The sequence below is a fragment of the Stegostoma tigrinum genome, chromosome 33 (genome assembly GCF_030684315.1).
Source record: "Stegostoma tigrinum isolate sSteTig4 chromosome 33, sSteTig4.hap1, whole genome shotgun sequence".
NCBI lineage: Eukaryota > Metazoa > Chordata > Chondrichthyes > Orectolobiformes > Stegostomatidae > Stegostoma > Stegostoma tigrinum.
The window spans coordinates 34,167,083-34,186,622 of NC_081386.1; the positions used below are offsets into that span (position 1 = coordinate 34,167,083).

Consider the following 19,540-nt stretch of genomic DNA (forward strand, 5'->3'; position numbering starts at 1 on the left):
ATCTGCATCTTGGGATAAGGATCATTTGCACAGTTGAGTCCCACTCTATCACATTGGTGTTCCTTGGAGCTTCAGTCCTACAACTTTAATCTTTCTGTCATTTTGAGAAGGAGTCATGCATGCAAACTGTAATTATAGCAATTATTCCATCTAGACTTTGTTCTGGTTCATTAGTGGAGTGAACCATCACTATGGGTTAGTCTGTGAATCAGAAGATTATATGTTACCATCTTCACTCATGATGAATGGAGGCAAGAGTTCTAATGTCTGAATACAGGGTGGACAGGTTTTGTGGGGTGGGGGTTGGTGGTGTTGTGTCCTATTTGAATGAAATGGTAGCTATTCCATCACAGCAAGCTTGTTTTCCTCTTAGGGAGTTGAGAGTCAGGCTAATCACCTGTTCTCAAAGTGAACAATGGTATTGAAACTTAGAGCACAACCTGTTTGATGTGAATCTTTGGAAGAAATATGCTGTCCGTGGACTATTAGAGGGCATTGAGGACACCTTTCAGTTCAATGTTAAACCAAAGCCTTGTCTGGCCTATAAAGATGGTCATAATCCCACGGCCACTACTCTGAAGAATAGTTTTGGAGATCTCCAAGTATCCTGGGCCAATATTCATCCATCATCCGATATCACTAAAAAAATTCTGACCATTTTCATAATACCGTTTGTGGGAGCTACAGCAATAACATGACAAAAATACTTCTTTGGCTCTCGATTGCCTGTTCTCTTACTCCTTCCCACTCTCCAGCATGGAGGAACTCAATTATGTTCACATCCCAAATAGGCCCTTTCTGAAATCAAATCTGGAGTATAAAGATGTTAATTTTTCAACATGTTCATCAAATTTTGACATTGTAGCCAGGACCAAAATTTATTGCAAATTACTCATTGCCCATGGTGGTATTGAGCTACCGTCTTGAAAAATCGAGCACTTACTTGGAATAAACACCTTTTGTGTAAAATAAAAAGTCATCAGTCACTTCAAAAGCAAAACTGACTGGGTTCAGTCTTGCCACAGCATCCACCATTCCAGCTTCATCATACTACAGAACAAACAGAGTATTAGATCAATTATACTTTCTCAGTGGTGAGCAATGAGTGCAGCATTCTTAGTGTGTTTTGAGACTCAAGTCAGAATTGCAATTCAAAATTAATTGGTTCTAATCATTTCAGAATAAAATCAAAAAATTTGATCCTATTTGTATGTGCTTAAGTTTTTATAACTTATTTCTGTAGTTTGTTTCATTTGTCATTTTGTGGGATGTGGAAATCATTGACAGAACCAACATTCACTACCCATTCCTTAATTGGCCTTGAACAAAGTGGCTTGCCAGGCAATTCAGAGAACAGTGAAGAGTCAATCATATGGCTGTGGTCTGGAATCTAAACTGGTAAGGTTCATAAAAACTTTGCATGAACCTGATGTTTATCTTTTCATGACAATCAATAGTAGCCTTATGGTCACAATTATTGACACTAGTTTTCAACTCCAGATTTTTAATAACTGGAATAAATGTCCACCAGCAGGATTTGAACCAATGTCAAAAAGGAATTAGTCTGGGCCTCTGGATTACTAGTTCAGAGATATTGCCACCATGCCAGCATTTTGCCCAGTATTTGGTTTAGAAAAGAAGTGGCTGGGAACATCAAACAAGCACTATTATGCCAGACCATAACATGGTTACTGAAAGATCTGTAACCTACTTCAGTGATATTGACTATATCCTTGACAAATGCAACAGCTTTGCTCCGCTGGAATCTACAAGGTCCATCCTAAGAGAAAGGCAAAAAAAAAGACAAATTTTCATAACAGGACAATTAATTACTGCATCATTATATTGGTTTGACAGATTTTCTGCTCATTGAAAAGCTACGACCAAAGTTTGAACTTTCAACTGCATGAAAAGACTTAATTGCTGCTATTCAACCTCACTAGTACCGGAAATTAAACATTTAATTAAATTTTTTAACCCTAATACGCATTCCTTCAAGTTTTCGTTATTGGATATCGTCAAGGTCGGAACATTTGTTTTGTATGGGAAATGCACATGTTTTAGCAAAGTGGTAATTTTCAATTATAATAATTTCAGCAGCAGGCATTTTTCAGTCTTGAAATAAAGAAGATAGTTTACTATCCCACACTTGACCCTAAAAATTTTTTGCAGTCACACATATCCAAGTACAGTGAAAAGATTTGTTTTGTGAGCAGTACAGACAGATCATCGCAAGGACATACAGTTCATAGAGTGCTTAGTCACAGCAAGGCATACAAGGTTACACAGGAAGTGTACAAAGCAAGACCAACATTATTTGAAGCTAGAAAGTCCATTCAGCAGTTTAGTAACAGCAGGGAAGTAGCATTTGTTGAACCTGCTGGTGCGTGTGTTCAAGCTTCTGTATCTGCTGCCTGATGGCAGAAGTTGAGAGAGAGCATTAGTGGGTTGGGAGGGGGTCTTTGATGTTGGCAGCCTTTCCACAACAACAGGAATAAATGGAGTTCGTGAACTGGGAACAGGGGCTGGCTTTTGTGACGGACTCCACTACACGCACAACCTTCTGTAGTTTCTTACGGTCCTGGATAGAGCAATTACCATACCAGGCCATTATACACCCGGATAGCATACTTTCTAAGGTACATCTGTAAAAGGTGGTGAAGGTCCTTACGGACATGCCAAATTTCCTAAGCCACCTGAGGAAGACGAGGCATTGTATGGCCTTCTTGACTGCTCGGTCTACAAGGGAAGTCCAGACAGATTGTTGGTTTTAGTCAGTGGCACGGTGGCTCAGTGGTTGGCACTGCTGCCTCACAGCGCCAGAGACCTGGGTTCAATTCCACTCTTGGGTGACTGTGTGTAAACTCCACACATTCTCCCCACGTCTGCATGGGTTTCCTCTGGGTGCTGTGGTTTCCTCCCACATTCCAGGGATGCACAGGTTGGGTGGATTGGCCATGCTAAATTGCTCAGTGTTCAGGGATGTGTGGATTAGGTGTGTTATGTGGTGGGGCAGGAGGGAAATCAAACAGTCCGGGTGGGATGCTCTGAGGTCAGTGTGGACTTGTTGGGCTGAAGGACCTGTTTCCACAGTGTAGGAATCTATGATCTATGATCTTGACACACTCAACCTCTCCACCTCAGCTCTGTTGATGCAGATAGGGGCATACTCTCCTCTTTTCCACTAGAAGCCAAATGATCAGTTCTTTCATTTTGCCAACAGTGAGACAGGTTATCATCACTGCACCATGAAACTGTGTCCTTGGTCTCCTTCCTGTATTCTGACTTATTGTTTGATACCACTGCGGTAGGATGTGTGTCATCAAACATGTAGGTGGCATTCACTCAGAATTTGGCGATATAGTTGTGGGTGTACATGAAGTACAGTAGAGGGCTGTGAACCCATGCTCAGGGGTGTGGAGGGGGCTCCAGTATTGAGGGGATGTAGTTGTCCACCTTCACCGATTGCTATCTGTGGGTCACAAAGCTAAAGGATCCAGCTGCAGAGGGTGGAGCCACGACTTCGGTCTTTAATTTCAAAATTAGTCTGGAGGGAATTATGGTGTTGAAGGCAGAGCTGTAGTCAATGAGTAAGTGTCTGATATAGGTGTCCTGGTTATCCAGATGTTCAGGAGATGTGTAGGACTAAGGAAGTGACATCTACTGTGGACTGGTTTGGCTGGTATGCAGATTGCAGGGTATCGACACAGACTGGGAGGCTGGAGTTGATGTGGGCCATAACAGCATCTTCATGATTATAATTGACTTGCCAGGAAATTTGTTCTCAAGTGAATGTGAAGTTAGAAAGGATACTTGTCAGCCTAAAAGTTTGTAGCTGGTTTTGAGCTGATGACTCAGCTTTGATGGTTTCGAATTCTGCTTTTCCCCTTAGTTTCATAGATAAAAAAAGCTACAAATGCTGAAGCCAGTTTCCGTTACAAGAAAAAAGTCACAAGGTTGTGAGGCTAACAACTGAGGTCCACTCACTCTGACTGGAAATGCATTGTTGTACAATAAGATATCAATAGTGATATTCACTTCAACATGCCACAAATTAATATTAAATCTCCTTTTGTCATTTCATGACATAGATAGGAGTGGTCTGCAAACTTCATTGTCTGTATGTTGTGATCCATCCTTAAATTATGAGTTGTGTAAATTTCACAAGTGTCCGCAAGTTTCTTTCACTCAAGTCCATATGTAAATCAGATATTAGCCACAGGTTCGGTGATCCTGTATCCATTGTTGGTTGTTGTATGAACCAGTCTAGTCCACAAATGTTTGGGGATTCTAATAAGTGCAGAAACAGGCCTTTCATAATTTTGCCCCTCATCCTTTGACATTCAAGCGAAAACAAACCAAGTTTGTCCAATCTCTCCTCATAGCTAATACAATCCAAACAACAGGTCCTGGTCAACCTTTGCTTTGCACCTTCTCCAAATATCCTTCTGGTAGCGTAACAAGCAGAGCTGCACACAATATTCCAAATGTGGCCTAACCAAAGTTCTATACAGTTGCACAGGTTAAAAATTAGAATTTATGATGACAAGACGTATTTAATGTTTCAAGTTCACAGGTGATGGAAATCTAGGATTTTCTTACTTCCAAAACTCCTGCCACTGATTGGAAAGGCATCAGGAAAAGTACACTTTACTGCCACTGTACATGCAAATGCTTCTGATGCCCTTCTGGTCAGTGCCTGGAGTTTAGATCTTATTTAAAAAAAAACTCAGAACAATGCGACAAACAGGCAATAATCTAAGTATCTAGCTTCTACATTACTGATGTTAATATTTGCTGTCAATCCCTTGATTGACCCTCAGACATTGATATGGAGATTAAGGCCATCTTTAGGCTAGATCCAGGTGTAGTAAGTTTTTGTTTAAAAGGTCTTCCAGTCTGAAAGGCACAACTGGTACACAATGGCTCTTAATTCCAAGGATGTGATTGTGTCTCACATTGGGACATGTTTTTTACCTCTAATATTCATTTTTACTGACAAGCATCCTTAAAATTAAAATATTATGATTAATTCTCAACATTCAAATTTGAAAGTCTTATTCACTGAAAAATCCCAATGATATCTCAATTTTCTGAATCACAGTTGCAAATGAAAGATAGAGTAGATATAAGAACATGCAATTTCTTAAGGACTTTGCAACCTAAAAATATGCATAAGTTGATGTTTGTTACTCGGTATCAAGCCAATTGGTTTATTTTAGTTCAGTTCCAAGGAAGGCTCACCAGACCTGAAACATTAACTCTTTTCTTCCCCCTCTTCAGATGGTGTCAGACCTGCTGAGCTTTTCCAGCAATTTTGTTTTTATTCCTATGTTATAGCATCCGTAGTTCTTTTGGTTTATTTTAATGTTGACAGGCAATGCTTTGATACCCACATGGAGACTGCAGCTGAATGTAGTTGTTGTTCCCACAAATCTAAACTTGGGAATTAAAGTCCCTTCTTCGAATATCAGCCACAGTCATCTTGTCTCCCTTAATCTCCCTCATACTGGCCTGTACTTTGTATTAGTGTTGTAATTATGCCTGCTGTGTTAAGTAAGAAAAATTAAAGGCACTTATGTTACATGAACAAAGGGAAACAGTGCTGGTGGGCTTGTGCTGATTGCACCAGAAGGTAAGGCACTTCAATAGAGTCGATCTCATTAGCCTAAAATACTTATGCACACACCTTTCAGTGTTTTGAATTTTACTTCAATTTTTCCATTCTGACTAGTTTGGACAGAAGTAGGAATTTCTTCCAGTGGGTCAGGGTCCAGTTCATTGTTTGTGTTCTCGGTCAGTCATCATTTTGAACAGTTTCTGTTCATTTCTTGAAAGCCTTGTGATAAAAAGCATTGCACCAGCAAGTGAGACACTACTCTTATTGGACAGTTTAAAAAACTGTGAAGTCAGACCTTTCCTTCATAAGGATAATCTTGTTCTCTTTCCAGTCCATTGTTGTACTTAATATATTCAAAGGCTTGACTTGGCAGTCCCCTGAAAAAGTAAAATATTGTAAAATGGAAGCTAGATACAGAATTGTTAACATAAAAGTTATTATTTTGTAATGTAATGAACATTTTGCTTAAAGCAGAATTTATTTATTATGGATAATCTATTCTGGTGTGGAGGAGAATGCAAAATAAAGGTGAAATGAGCATTGTATTAATCTCAAACTTTATCCCGAATCATCTCCTATTCATGCTCAAAAAAAAGAGCACCCAAACACAAACACAAACACCTTTACTGGAAACTGTGCCTCTGAATCACTCACCCAGCACATCCATGATTTTTAAAGTTCTGAGCACAGTCCACAAGTTGTTGTTGTGCCTACAGAAAAAGGTTAAAAATATCAACATCTCCAACTGCTACAGCAGACATATGTAATAATTGTTATTCCAGAGGTTAGCAAAGTTTTTTGTGGCACTCACCAGTGAGACAAGTTTTCCTGATTTTATAGCAATTACAGATTCCAAACATCCAGTACTGGAAAAGGTCCAGCAGCTGCCACAGCTACCCTGTATAGAACATAATCCAGAAACAGCACTGAGCAATTCCAAGCTTAAAGAACTTCAATCACCCAAGCTAGACTTCAGGAGCTGTGTCCATTTACTCCCATTGGTGCCTGTGCTAATAGCTGTTTGGGTTGCAGGCTCTGGAACCCCCTCCCCAAATCCTGCTGCCTCCCTACTTTTCATTCCATCCTGAAGATGCTCCTCAAAACTTAACCAAATTTTTGGCCACCTGTCCTAATATCTCCTTTGCCTCAATGTTCTTTTTCTCACTGTGAATCAATTAATATGTTAAAGACAACGTCTCAATGCTATTGTTGTTAAGGCAACGTAGACTTAGATGCTCCCTGAAAGTTGCATTGCTGTATAGCAACACGAGTTCCAAAGCAGTCTTCTGCAGAAGTCAGTTCCTTTAAGTTACAAAAGAAGTGTGCAGCTATACAATATAATTTAAAGATGACAGAGACTTAAATAAACTACTCACTCCAAAACAAAATTGGTGGGAATGTTAATTGTTTTCATATGTCAGTAGCAGGTAAAGTAATATATGGTGTTCTTCCTGATAGAAGATTATGGTTTTAGAACATAGAACATAGAACAGTACAGCACAGAACAGGCCTTCAGCCCACAATGTTGTGCCGAACATTGATCCTCATGTATGCACCCTCAAATTTCTGTGACCATATGCATGTCCAGCAGTCTCTTAAATGACCCCAATGACCTTGCTTCCACAACTGCTGCTGGCAATGCATTCCATGCTCTCAACTCTCTGTGTAAAGAACCCACCTCTGACATCCCCTCTATACTTTCCTCCAACCAGCTTAAAACTATGACCCCTCGTGCTAGCCATTTCTGCCCTGGGAAATAGTCTCTGGCCATCAACTCTATCTATGCCTCTCATTATCTTGTATACCTCAATTAGGTCCCCTCTCCTCCTCCTTTTCTCCAATGAAAAGAGACCGAGCTCAGTCAACCTCTCTTCATAAGACAAGCCCTCCAGTCCAGGCAGCATCCTGGTAAACCTCCTCTGAACCCTCTCCAAAGCATCCACATCTTTCCTATAATAGGGCGACCAGAACTGGACGCAGTATTCCAAGTGCGGTCTAACCAAAGTTTTATAGAGCTGCAACAAGATCTCACGACTCTTAAACTCAATCCCCCTGTTAATGAAAGCCAAAACACCATATGCTTTCTTAACAACCCTGTCCACTTGGGTGGCCATTTTAAGGGATCTATGTATCTGCACACCAAGCTCCCTCTGTTCCTCCACGCTACCAAGAATCCTATCCTTAATCCTGTACTCAGCTTTCAAATTCGACCTTCCAAAATGCATCACCTCGCATTTATCCAGGTTGAACTCCATCTGCCACCTCTCAGCCCATCTCTGCATCCTGTCAATGTCCCGCTGCAGCCTACAACAGCCCTCTACACTGTCAACGACACCTCCGACCTTTGTGTTGTCTGCAAACTTGCTGCCCTATCCTTCAATCCCCTCATCCAAGTCATTAATAAAAATTACAAACAGTAGAGGCCCAAGGACAGAGCCCTGTGGAACCCCACTCACCAGTGACTTCCAGGCAGAATATTTTCCCTCTACTACCACTCGCTGTCTTCTGTTGGCCAGCCAATTCTGTATCCAAGCAGCTAAGTTCCCCTGTATCCCATTCCTCCTGACCTTCTGAATGAGCCTACCATGGGGAACCTTATCAAATGCCTTACTGAAGTCCATATACACCACATCCACAGCTCGACCCTCATCAACTTCTCTAGTCACATCCTCAAAGAACTCAATAAGGTTTGTGAGGCATGACCTGCCCCTCACAAAGCCGTGTTGACTGCATTTGATCAAGCCATGCTCTTCCAGATGGTCATAAATCCTATCCCTCAGAATCCTTTCTAACACCTTGCAGACGACAGACGTGAGACTTACTGGTCTGTAATTGCCGGGGATTTCCCTATTTCCTTTCTTGAAGAGAGGAATTACATTTGCCTCTCTCCAATCCTCAGGTACGACTCCAGTGGAGAGTGAGGATGCAAAGATCTTCGCAAGTGGCGAAGCAATTGCATTTCTCGCTTCCCAAAGCAGCCGAGTACAAATCTGGTCCGGGCCTGGTGACTTGTCAATCTTAATGTTTGACAAAATTTTCAGCACATCAGCTTCCTCTATCTCTATCCATTCCAGCATGCACACCTGCTCTTCAAAGGTTTCATTCACTACAAAGTTCATTTCTTTCGTAAAGACAGAAGCAAAAAACTCATTTAGGGCTTCCCCTACCTCCTCAGACTCCACACACAAATTCCCTATGCTATCCCTGATCGGCCCTACTCTTTCTTTGACCATTCTCTTATTCCTCACATAAGTGTGAAGTGCCTTTGTGTTCTCCCTAATTCGTTCTGCCAAGCCTTTCTCGTGCCCCCTCCTGGCTCTCCTCAGACCATTTTTGAGCTCCTTCCTTGCCTGCGTGTAAAACAGAATTGGAGTGATGGGGAAACCGGAATGCTGAAGGTTAAATGGAAGAGGAGCAGGAATAGAATATTGGGTGACATTTCCTTTGAGTAGCATGCTTGTGGAAAGTGTTGCTGATTAGCTCTAGTGGGATCTGGACGAGTTCCCAACTGATGCAGACATCAGAATATAAAAATCAAAGATCAGTATCTTCATAGGGAAGACTTGGTCTGAGTGATCTCCTGAGGAGGAGTTCGGAGAATAATTCAGAATATTTTCCACCCTCATTATCTTGATGTTTTTTCATCTCCTGAAAGATCGGTACTATGGAAGGCATAAGGAAATTATCAGTCACAATATTCTGTCTTCCATGAATGTGGGACAGGTTTATACACTCAAAATGCCTGTACTTAGGAAAACACTGAATAAAATTCAACTCATTTCCTCTCAGTCACTGTGACTTAGACCATGGACTATTCTAGCCTGTGGTGCCAGTTCATGTGCCAATACTAAAAGGACTGAATAGCCTTCAATTCCTGCAATCTCAAATGACCCCCACATTCACAGGTATTAGTGCAATAATTAAGAATTCTCTAGACAACTTGCAATGATACTTTGTATAGCCTAGTGTGGGCAGTTGGAAATGTATTTGGTGCTGTCAGCTCAGGTAGGCACAAATTAACTACATCTAGGTGGATGCAACAGTCAAAAAAAACGAAATAATTCGGGAGGAATGAAGTGATCCAGCATACTCAGGACCCCCTTCTCACAGAGTGTACATTGAATGAGTAACCTCAGCTCACTAGATTTTGCTGGAGAAGTAGTTGTTTTTAAAATCAGAGTATATTAAAATATTTTCAATCACGAGCTCTATTTGCAGAGGTTCACGGAGACTTTTTTTAAATAGACTCGAGACTGGTTGCTGTACTATTGTGTTGAAACACTGTTTTGAGTGAATAGAATTTGCTTGTAATAAGTTAGATTGTTTGCTACAACTTCTGCCATTTGGCCCAATGCCCTCCAAAACTCAGTCTGCTACAGTGCTGTCTGCACTATGACCAGCTTCTGCAATTGTTTAAAATCTTAAAATCTCCAACAATGCACCAGATTTAATTCTCATCTAACTCAATGGGTTTTCAGTAAATTAAAAGTCATGCCCATTACTTCTACATCTGTCTTTCTAGATATTGCCTGACCTGCTGAGAAATTGTTTGTTTTTATTTCAGTTTTCCAATATCTGGAAAACTTTGCTTTCCACTCGATCAGTATTCCTTGTGTTTGGAGGAGTGACTATTGTCACAGCTCACCGAGGTAGCACACTGGGAAAGAAAAATGAGCCTCACTATTCCTCGAGTTGTCACACAAGAGAGTCAATTTTTATAAAGGACACAAAGTTCCTCAAATTTACCTGGCCTTCAGACCCAGACTGATAGGAAGTACAGACCAGGTTTGTGTACTGACCCAGAATTGTAAAATGTAATTAAGTTCTAGCTACAAATAAACAATCGATATAGAATATAGCTAAATATAACTCCAATCCTTTTAATATAATGCCCCTCTCCACACTTTCTACACAGACAAGCAGACCAAGTAAAGTAAGTATGGTCGGAGGAGAGAGACCAGAAACAGTTCAGTAGTCCTTGTTCCAAGTTGGTGTGTGGAGATGATTCTTCTGACTTTCATATTGGACAGTCACCTTTCTCCAGATGCTTCAGTTTGTAAGAGACATAAAAGTGATAGTTCACTCAAAAGAAGGTCTCTGACTTGTCAGTTAAAACTCAGCTTACAATAACTGCTACAGGAGAGATAAACCCATTTGTTTCAGGTTTACAAGAGTCTTGACAGCAGGAAAGAGAGGAAATGTTCCTAAACCAGGGGAAGGGGTGAACACATGTTATGTTTCACTTTTGTCTCCCTGTAGCTTTTTCCACAGCTCCAAGCTGCTCAGTTACGTAATAATCAAACAGTTGTTGCCAGGAAAAAAGATCTGTCATTGAAAACATGGTCACTAGTCCATAAATTAAATCAACTTCTTGTTGCTAATCAGAATTACATTTGGCCCCAATTCATCTACAACTAAACATTAATACTGAGATAGCAGGAACTGCCAATGCTGGAGAATCTGAGATAACAAGGTGTAGAGCCGGACGAACACAGCAGGCCAAGCAGCATCAGAGCAGGAAAGCTGATTCAGATTATCTGAATAAGGGTCCTGACCTGAAATGTCAGCTTTCCTGCTCCTCTGATGCTGCTTGGCCTGCTGTGTTCATCCAGCTGTACACCTGGTTATCTCTAAACATTAATACTATTTGTTCCATCAGCTATTTACATGCCTGCATGGGTGTCAGGTTACTTGCTAATCAAAACCTGTAGTACCTTCAAAACATTGAACTCAAAACAGTTTTCATTTTCAGTCCATAGCTTTTAAAAAAAAAACTAAAGGAGGCACAGTCCTTACATTATAGGTCAGTCAGCTTTACCTGATTCTTCACAGGAGTGACGTAATTTCCTCTTTTCCTCCAGTCTACATTCTCGGGCAATATCTCTGCACTGCTGTAATGGTTCCCTTTTGTGGCTGAGCAGTTCTGTTGTGAAAGAGGAATATTTAAAAACATTTAAACTGAGAACTATAGTGATGTAGATTGTAGTATTTTTTCCTCAAATGGGACAGAGCTGTAAATGGTCTTAGTCTCTTTTTTACTCAGGATACATCTGGAGAACAATTTGTCAACTGACATGCAGCAAGTGAAGAGATGCTTCAGAGCAACCCTTCATAGCAGCCTGCGAAATAAATCCACAGAGGCCAGTATTCCATCACCAGATTACCCTATTTTTAGGCATGAGAAGCCCTAGACACTGATCTAGCTTCCAGAGTGAACAGGAAGGCTGACACTCCTGCTTATATCTGTCAGCCAGGATTCTCCGATTGGACCAGAATAACAGGCCCAGAGAACTCATTGTAGGAGGGTCCATCTGGCTGATCTTGTTACAATCCTCACACCCAGGACCACCCTTCTGTCATCTCACCATCTCCTCCAATTCCCACAACATCTGCTCTTGCTCTCTTCCTACTGTTCAGTGCCTCAAATAGCAAATTGGATTTATTTCTTTAATTTTAGTATATGGTATTCTCTGCACATTGATCATCTTGCTGAGCATCTGATTGCTTGCCATTTTGATTGTGTCTCAAACATTCTGACCCTTCTCTCTTCTCGCTGAACCACTGCAGCTCAATACAAGCTAAAGGATCAGCTCCTCATCTTTTGACTGGGCCTTCTCTGTCAAGAGTTAGAAATGTAGATTCCTTTAAGACTCAAACAGATCATTTCCAGAGTTGATTGAACTTTTGCTCTTCAGTTGAGACCGTGGACTCCTGTGGTGTAGTGGTAGTGTTCCTACCTCGGAGCCAGTAGTTCTGGGTTCAAGTCTCACCAGCTCCAGAGATTTTTAAATAACAACTCTGAACTGATTGCTTGAAAACAGTAAGATGAGACAGTCACACAGTGGCACAGTATCTTTACCCCGGACTAGGAGGACTGGATTCAGGTCCCACCTCCTCCAGAGGAGTGTAATAACATCTCTGAACAGGTTGATTAGGAAAACTAGATAAGTAATAATAAAAAGAAATGAAATAGTTTGGGGTCTTATGGTGCAGTGGCAGTTTCCCTAACCTTGGACTTTGTCAGCGTCTGTGGACGAAACCTCCTGGGGAATCCGTCGTCAGTCAATACTTTGTGTATGTCTTCCTCTTCCATTCTCCAGAGTTCTGTGGTGTTGCAGTGTGATATGGCTCATTTAAATAGTGTCTTAATGTAGCTGTGTTTGTGTCATTACTGGCTCAGCAAGCAAACAACTGCAGGCCCAGGTTTAAGCTGAAGATGTGTCATGACATGTCTGAACAAGTTGATTAAAATACCTGTAACAGCCAAGTTCTCCCCCGTTGGGTGTTGGTTTCTGAACATGGAAACATTTCAGAAGGGAAAATGGAAATTGACTTTGGTACTACACTATGAATTTGCAATAAATCTTTGTAAATCACAGAAACATTTACTGCTGGGAAAGCATAGTAGATGGGTATCAGCTTGTAAAACATTGAGCGCAAAGCCAGATTCAACAATTCCACATCATAGCCAGTGTTCCCACTCTGTTGCACCAGCTGGGGCTGCCAATGGTTCAGCTCTTGTGCATTACAACTGCTCTAAGACTAATCTCTTGATATTGTGAGAAGCAAACAAAAAAAAATCACTGACTTCCTTGCACCTCACTACTTTTGTCATTTAATCACACCTGCCATCTACCTCAAAACAAATCTTCCATTTTGTTCTTTCCTTCCTTCTACCCTTTCTCTGGCACTTTTGCTGTTTAAGGCCTGTTACATCTTTAACTTTTTCCAGTGCTGTTCAAGTCATCAATCTGAAATATGTCAACTGGCCATACTGCAATATTGCCCTCCTTCCCTTTGACACAGTTGCAATGGAATCTTTTAGGTCAGGCTAACACAGCCTAAACATCTTGAAAAATGGTACCTTGGAAAGCTTGGCACTCTCAGTTAATGCACTGGAAATACTAGCCTAGACAAAGTCTCCTGTGGCTTGATGGCACCACTCAATTAAAAGCTTTTGTGCTACTCAAGATAGAGCTCCCTGCCCAACTTTTACACTATTAACATTTTAAAATCAAGAAACCGTTAAAATTCTTTTTATACAATACTACACAAAGAAATGAAATACAGTTCAATAAATATCTACCATTACTGTGGAGAATGAACTGTTTCATAAGGCAATAAATGGATTTTCCATTCTAACTAAATGATTTACTTACTTTATTTAAAATCATGACAAAGGCCTCATTATCTCTCTAAATGGTTCACCTGAAGGAACTCACTGACCCACTGACTTGTGTTCTTTCGATAATTCTGTTAGTTTTAAAGAGCTTCCCACTCGTGACAAGGAGGCAGAGTCCAGAGTCCAAAGTTTGTTTCAGGAGCTGCAGCAATCTTTTTACTGGTATTAAATACACATTTGCCAGGCTTCAAGGCTTTGTTAAACTTTGTTAGTTACTTTACTTGGAATAAATCAAGATACCTCAGGAATCAGGCAAGAGGAATTACAACATTTAAAAGACATTTGGATAAGTACATGAAAGGAAAGGTTTGAAGGGATATGAACCAGGAGCAGGCAGGTGGGTTCAGTTTAGTTTGGGATTTTGTTCAGCATGGACTGGTTGGAACCAAAGATCTGTTTCCATGCTGTGTGATTCTATGACTCGAATAGAACAAACATAAAGCAGAACTAAACTCCAACAAATGGTACAGAATACCACACCATTGAATATGAATAGCCAAAGAATATGAAAGTAAGATAGAGAACAAACCCTAGCATGTGTTTGAGAAAGAAGAAAATACAGACTTAAATTCATTTGGTGCCTTTACAGCCTGAAGATTCTCAATGTCTACAGCCAATAAGATATCTATGAAGTGTAGTCATTGTTGTAGTGTAGGAAACATAGCAGCTAGTTTACAAGCATCTAGCTCCCACAAAGAGCAATGCAATTCTGTGATTCTCTGATAATAATCAATTTTTTTCTGGTGTAGTGTCAACTGAGGGATAAATATTGGCCAAGGTACAGCGTAACTTTGCTTATCTTAGAGTCATAGAAACCCTACAGTGTGCAGCAGGCCATTTGGTCCAACGAGACCACACTGCCCTTCTGTACAGCATTCCACCCAGACCCACCCCTCTACCCTAGTCCTGCATTTCCAATGGCTAATCCACACAATAGACACATCCCTGGACACTATGGGCAATTTAGCTTGGCCAGTCCACCAAACCTGCACGTCTTTGGACTGTGGGAGGAAACCGGTGAAGCCAGTGAAAACCCACGCAGCCATGGGGAGAACATGCAAATTTCGCACAGACAATTGTCCAAGAGTAGCTCTTCTTCAATTCACGCCAATGGGGTATGTCTTACATATGTCTGAGAAGACAGACAAGACCTCAGCTAAACACATTACCCCTAACTCTGACAGTGCAACACTACCTTTATACTGGCACTGGGAATGTTGCCGGATGATAGTTACTCATCTCTTTAATGACACCTGAATGCAGAACCTTCTGACTCAGGAGGTAGGGTGTTAGCACGGAGATCGCATTTTTTAAAGAGGATTATAGAAATCACGAACACACCAGGAGCTAGGACTAGGATGTAGAACAGGTTAATTTATACTGGGATCATTGTATGTTCCCTGCCTCTCCAACTTTCTGAGCTTTCCAATTGCTAAGAATTTTACTTTTGGGAAACTACGCATTATCAGCCTTAACCTTTCGCTTTTGGTGGTTTGAATTTTAACAGAAAAGCACAGGTGAGGGGTACAGAGGTCCTGCAGGAATAAGATAGCGCAAAGGGAGATAGCGCATTCTCAGTTGAAAGAAGTGGTTACCTGTGGTTTTTGCATCAAATACAGCGACTTAAATTCATTGAAGGTCAAATCAGAAAACTGGTTGAGTCCCACTATGTTAAACAAAAGTTAACAAAAGCAATCTTAGATTCTTTCAGTCCTTGTATCAAGGGATGATATCGTAAAATATAAAAGATAATGCAGTAATCATTACAGTTCCCACATTGTGGCATTCAAGGATGACTGATGTTACAGTAAAAGGTACCACTTTGTAATGTGAGGCTGGATGAACACAGCAGGCCCAGCAGCATCTCAGGAGCACAAATGCTGACGTAGTTCCCATTATCACTGATACAATTTTAACCTCACTGCGAAGCCTCTTCCAGGGATGCCTAACCTGAAGAAGTTACCCTCCTCCCTCCGGACCAACCTCAGGGAATCTCTCTCCCACTGCAACTCTCTTGTAATCTCTCCATCTTCGGTCCACTTCCCCCTCTCTCCCTATTTATTCCAGAACCCTCACCCCATCCCCCTCTCTGATGAAGGGTCTAGGCCCGAAACGTCAGCTTTTGTGGTCCTGAGATGCTGCTGGGCCTGCTGTGTTCATCCAGCCTCACATTTTATTATCTTGGATTCTCCAGCATCTGCAGTTCCCATTATCACTTTATGAATGTAACGCACAAACTGTACGGTTAAGTCGCATTGTACATTCTTACAATAATAACTCATTTACAAAGCACTTTTTACCCAAACAAGTGCAATTCACAGGAGCACTTTCAAACAAAGCACAACATAGAGTCAGAAAAGGAGACAGTACGTCAGATATTGGTGGTTTACAACCCTATATTATGTGTAAGTCCTTTGTCGGTGTTCCAGTGAAAGTATAGGAGTAAGGTTACAGAAGAACAACTTCAAATCACTGATTTTTTCATATACTCTGAACATGTTATCATTTACTTCTGGTCTATCACAAGAAATTATTTCTGCTGGTTGCAGAGTCTGGGACTTGGGGAATCATCTAAAAATTACAGCTGGAGCTTTGAGGAGTGAATTTAGGAAACGTTTCAACATAAAAGCTGGGGACAGTTTGGAACTCTTTTGCAATAGTAATTGATACAGCATGAATTACAAACCAAACTCAATATAGATAGATTTTAGCTAACCAATGCAGAAAGGAGCATGGGGCAAGGTCAGATGCATGGAGTTAGATTGCAGATTAGCCATGATCTCTTTGAATGAGAGAATGGGTTTGGGGAGCTAAGTTGCCTTGTCTTGTTCTTCTGTTCCTTTTGTTGTTAATTTAAAATTCTGTTCTCCACACCATTTCGAAATTTAGGATCTGAAGCCTCTCAAGTTTGTAACACCATTCCATTAAATCGCAACTATCATTTGTTCTATCTACCTCTATTTAACATGAATCAATGAAACATGATTTCCAAGTTTTCAATTAAATCCAAGCTTCAACAGCTTTTTTAGAATGGTTTCTTGCCCACTTTTTTGAAGAGTGCTTCTCAACATCACTCCCTGACTGGCTTAGCACTGATTTAAGGTTATCTTCCCTTGATCTGGACGGCTAAAAAGCAAAACTACCCAAGTGAACTTACTTTGAAAAGAGTGTCGACCACTGTTGTGAACATCAATCTTTCTCTTGTTTTGGATGAAAATCTGTAGTCTGTGATCGTACTCTTCTGGGCCATAGTTTTTTTTGTGCTGTTTGCAAAGGATAAAAATAAGTAAAATCTCACTCGAATCAACAACAAACACCCACATTCATATTATACTTTTAATGTACAAAATTACTTCAAGGTGCTTCACTGGAGCAATTATCAAATAGCATCAAACCATGCAAGGAGATAGTCAGACACAGGACCAAGGGTTTGATGAGAAAGATCAAAAAGAGAGTCTCTGTAAGGAGATCAGTGAGGTAGAGAAATGTTAAGAAGAGATTTCCAGCATTCAGAATCTTGCAGCATAGAAAGAGGCTGTTTAACACATCACCTGTTTAAAGAAGCTAATTGGTTCACTGCTTCCTGCTCTTTTCCTACAGCCGTGTTCAGTTTTCCCTGTTTAGGTATTTATCCATTTCCCTGGTGAAAGCTGTTTTTGCTTGTGCAGCTACTGTGCATTCCAGATCACACCCAACTCCCTACTTCCGAACAACTTTCCTCACTCCCTTCTGGGTTTCTGTTTTGCCAATTACATTAAATTTGTGCTTTCTGATGATCAATTCTTAGCAGTGGAAGCAGTTTATTTTGCAATACAGACAAAGCTTCTTGGTTTACTTTCGAGATCCAACTCAATGCACTTCACTGACAAGGACACAGTTTGTATTTCCGTGACTTGTTTCACAGACAAATACTGTCCGTCAGTTATTCTGTTCAAGATTCTTGAAGCAGCAACGCTTTGTTCGGGATGTTGTTGGTTTGCTGGGAGCAATGGACTGGCGACTGGAAAAACATCACTACTCTTCCAATAACATCATGAGATATTTCACACCTAACTGTCTGCTGAAACTGGAACCATGTTAATTTAACAATTCTTCCAAAGAGCAAGACTCCCTCGGAACAAAGGGTGACGTTGTCAAATCTTGAAAGAACAAAATTGATTTGCTCACTTTGCCAAGTTTCAAGTCCCCACACAAAGACTTTGTCATCTCAACTCAGTGTCTGAGAAAAAGCCTTCAGGAGAGGTCAGAATCCTGAGGCAGGCGGTCAGCATCACTGAGAAAAGCGGTTGAGATGAGAATCATGTGGCAGATACAGAACTAGATTTATCAGAGCGTATGGTAATTAGAGAGAGAGAGAGAACTAGAGCAGAGTGGAGGGACAACATTTTCAAAAACACCACTGATACAACAAGACAAAGAGCTTCTCAAACAGCGTAAGAGCAGCTTCATAAAGAGATGAGCAAATCTGTGTGGTAAGGGCAGCAGTAGGGAAAAAAAACAGCAGCAGTGAGCACTTTCAACTAATCTGTGAGACCTGAAGTAGAATGTCGTAGGAAAACAGAAGGGTGATTGGTGGGTATTTTTTCAGACTCTCTTATGGATTGGTCAAGTGGTTTAAAGTACGAGGAGATGTTATTACAGCTGAAGAGTGTGTTTAAGAAATTCACTTGAAAAATATTTCGCACTCAATTTAATGAATTAAATAGTAGAGATGGACTGGCAGGCGATGTGTTACAGCTGTGGTAAATGGGAGGTAGTGGACATTAGGTGATGCACAGTGACCACATTTGTAGCAAGTGTTGCCTGAAAAAGGAACATCATCTGATGAGCCAGAGTGCAAGCTCTAGATACCTGACCCATCATTGAAGGCAAGAGGTACCAGACGCTGTTTCAAGAGGCAGTCGCAACCCTTAGATGAATTACATCAATATTGGATTGTGGTCAAGGACAAGAGGGTGTGACTGTGTGTCAGGCATGTATGAGGATACAGAGTTTAGCTTTGGTGCAGCCTCAGCCAGTGCCCTTGACCAATAGTTACAAGGCTCTTGCTCCCATTGTGAATGAGGGCACAGACTTCAGGAAGAATAAATGAACACAGACCACAGCACTATGGTCCAAACAGCCATTTTGGTAATTGGGAGAAAAGGCAAATGTAGTTGCAATAGGGGATTCTATAGTTAGAGAAATAGATACCGTTCTCTGTCAGCAATGACAGTCCCAAATGCAGAGTTGTGTATCTGATGTCCAGGCTCAGGACATCTTTTCTGGGCTAGAGAGGAATTAGAAGTAGAAAGAGAAGGATCTATTTGCGCCACATAGGACTAAGGGAACAGGTAGGACCTAAAAGGTGGCTCTGCAGAGGGGTTATGAGCAGCTCAATTAAAAAGCAGGGCCACAAAGGTAATGTCCAGATTCCTACCTCAGCCAGGGGGAAATTGGTGTATAGTAAATAAGATTAGAGTGGTAAATGCATGGCTCAAAGATCAGTGTGGGACAAATGGGTTTCAATTCCAAAGCACTGGCATCAGCACTGGTGAAAGAGAGAACTGTTCCGTTGGGATGGGTTAGATTCACTTGAGCTATCTTCAAATTCTGCCGTGCATCTTGTATAAAGATCCTTAGACAGCACCTTCCAATGCATTTCCATCTATGGGAACAAGAGCAGCAGATACATGAGAACACCACCACCTGCGAGTTGCCCTCCAAGACACTGAACATCCTAACTTAGAAATATATTG

At 41.0% G+C, this 19,540-nt stretch overlaps 1 protein-coding gene across 2 annotated transcripts in view; it reads right to left on the reverse strand.

Moving 5' to 3' along the window:
• The window catches only part of ctsh (cathepsin H), a 35,030-nt gene that overhangs the window by 6,659 nt on the left and 8,831 nt on the right, over window positions 1–19,540 (reverse strand). For both annotated transcript variants that reach the window (XM_048562750.2, XM_059639346.1), the window contains exons 3-10: window positions 16,960–17,065; window positions 15,398–15,468; window positions 11,439–11,543; window positions 6,432–6,518; window positions 6,275–6,330; window positions 5,916–5,997; window positions 1,712–1,780; window positions 944–1,050 (exon numbers count right to left, since the gene is read on the reverse strand). In XM_048562750.2, the coding sequence (XP_048418707.2) occupies window positions 944–1,050; window positions 1,712–1,780; window positions 5,916–5,997; window positions 6,275–6,330; window positions 6,432–6,518; window positions 11,439–11,543; window positions 15,398–15,468; window positions 16,960–17,065 (683 nt within the window). The remainder of the gene's footprint in view (window positions 1–943; window positions 1,051–1,711; window positions 1,781–5,915; window positions 5,998–6,274; window positions 6,331–6,431; window positions 6,519–11,438; window positions 11,544–15,397; window positions 15,469–16,959; window positions 17,066–19,540) is intronic.